Source organism: Sphaeroforma arctica (genome assembly GCF_001186125.1).
Source record: "Sphaeroforma arctica JP610 unplaced genomic scaffold supercont1.996, whole genome shotgun sequence".
Classification (NCBI taxonomy): Eukaryota; class Ichthyosporea; order Ichthyophonida; genus Sphaeroforma; species Sphaeroforma arctica.
This window is the reverse complement of record NW_014039562.1, coordinates 11,410-12,619: the sequence shown is the minus strand read 5'-3', so window position 1 is coordinate 12,619 and position 1,210 is coordinate 11,410. Positions and strand designations below refer to the sequence as shown.

The window sequence follows — 1,210 nt, the reverse complement described above, 5'->3', positions numbered from 1 at the left end:
GGTGCTGTTGTTTGGGTTGCGTGTTGTACTGTTTGTTGTCTGAATACCTTGCAGTTTTAGCCACAGTTCCTCAAAGTCTTCTGTGGCCACACTGTCGCGTGCGGTAAGTTGGTCTGTGAGAGTGGTGATGCGCCGTAGCACACACGTTACCACATGAGCGTTGAACCGATGCCCATCTGCGGTGCTGATGAAGTCCCAAAACACCTCCATGTGTTTGTCGGTGCTCGACATGCGCGTGCCACGTGTCCTGAGGTTGAAGGTTCAGTTAACGATTTGTCGTCCGTTGAGCTTTGTGTGCGTTCGGAACTTATACTGGCAAACACAGGCACCAATCCCTAAACTCTAAACGTTCGACACACATATAGCGTGTAAGCAAATAAAGACACATTAACCCTAAACCTTAAAACCCAGACCAAATAAGGCGTTGAATGTGGACGTGGTCTTTGACTTAGGGTGATGATGTGAACTCTCAGTGTGCACATGTATATGGTAGTGTGGTGTACCCATCCCTGTGGCTGTATCGGTGCACTATTCAGGAGACACTTCAGGAGACTCTTACACGTATCTATAAGTGACACAAAACATGCAAACGACATAAGGTAGCTACCAGCTGATAATGTGTACGTACAAACCAGGTCACACACGCGTACCCAAAAATAAATGTGTATATGTACACGCACATGCATACCTCCGCTAATAATATCACCTACGTCCACCTAAATACGTACATAGTGCAAATGCACATAAACGTATAAAAGTCATGCAGACACACTCAGACAAACTCCTACAAACATTCATACTCAAATGCGCACGCCACGCACTCACATTACAAGCGCACACACCACGAGACACCTACACACGAGGCAAGACACGCATATACGTTTGTACAAAACATGTTAACTCAACCATACGCTACAGTACGAGATATAACGGTGCATCGGGATATATCACATCGTACAACGATACGTGTGCACTGTTGCGCCCTTTTCTTCTACAGAATTGGCTCCAGATAATCAAAGATATAGCCATAGAATGCATACACACAACTATCAGTGGGCGTGCACATACGCAACGATGCAGAAAGACACACACACCAACCACTTAACACACACACACACACACCAACCCCTCAAACACACACACACACCAACCACTCAACACACACACACACACCAACCTGTGAACATGCACACACACACACACCAACCTG

The 1,210-nt window shown here is 46.2% G+C and overlaps 1 protein-coding gene across 1 annotated transcript in view; it reads right to left on the bottom strand.

Annotated features, from left to right (window-relative positions):
• The window catches only part of SARC_09598 (hypothetical protein), a gene marked incomplete at both ends in the record, with an annotated part of 5,295 nt that extends 5,064 nt beyond the window's left edge, over positions 1-231 (bottom strand). The window contains one exon of the mRNA XM_014296382.1: positions 48-231. Coding sequence (XP_014151857.1) covers positions 48-231 — 184 coding nt within the window. The remainder of the gene's footprint in view (positions 1-47) is intronic.
• Between the last annotated feature and the right edge of the window lie 979 nt (positions 232-1,210).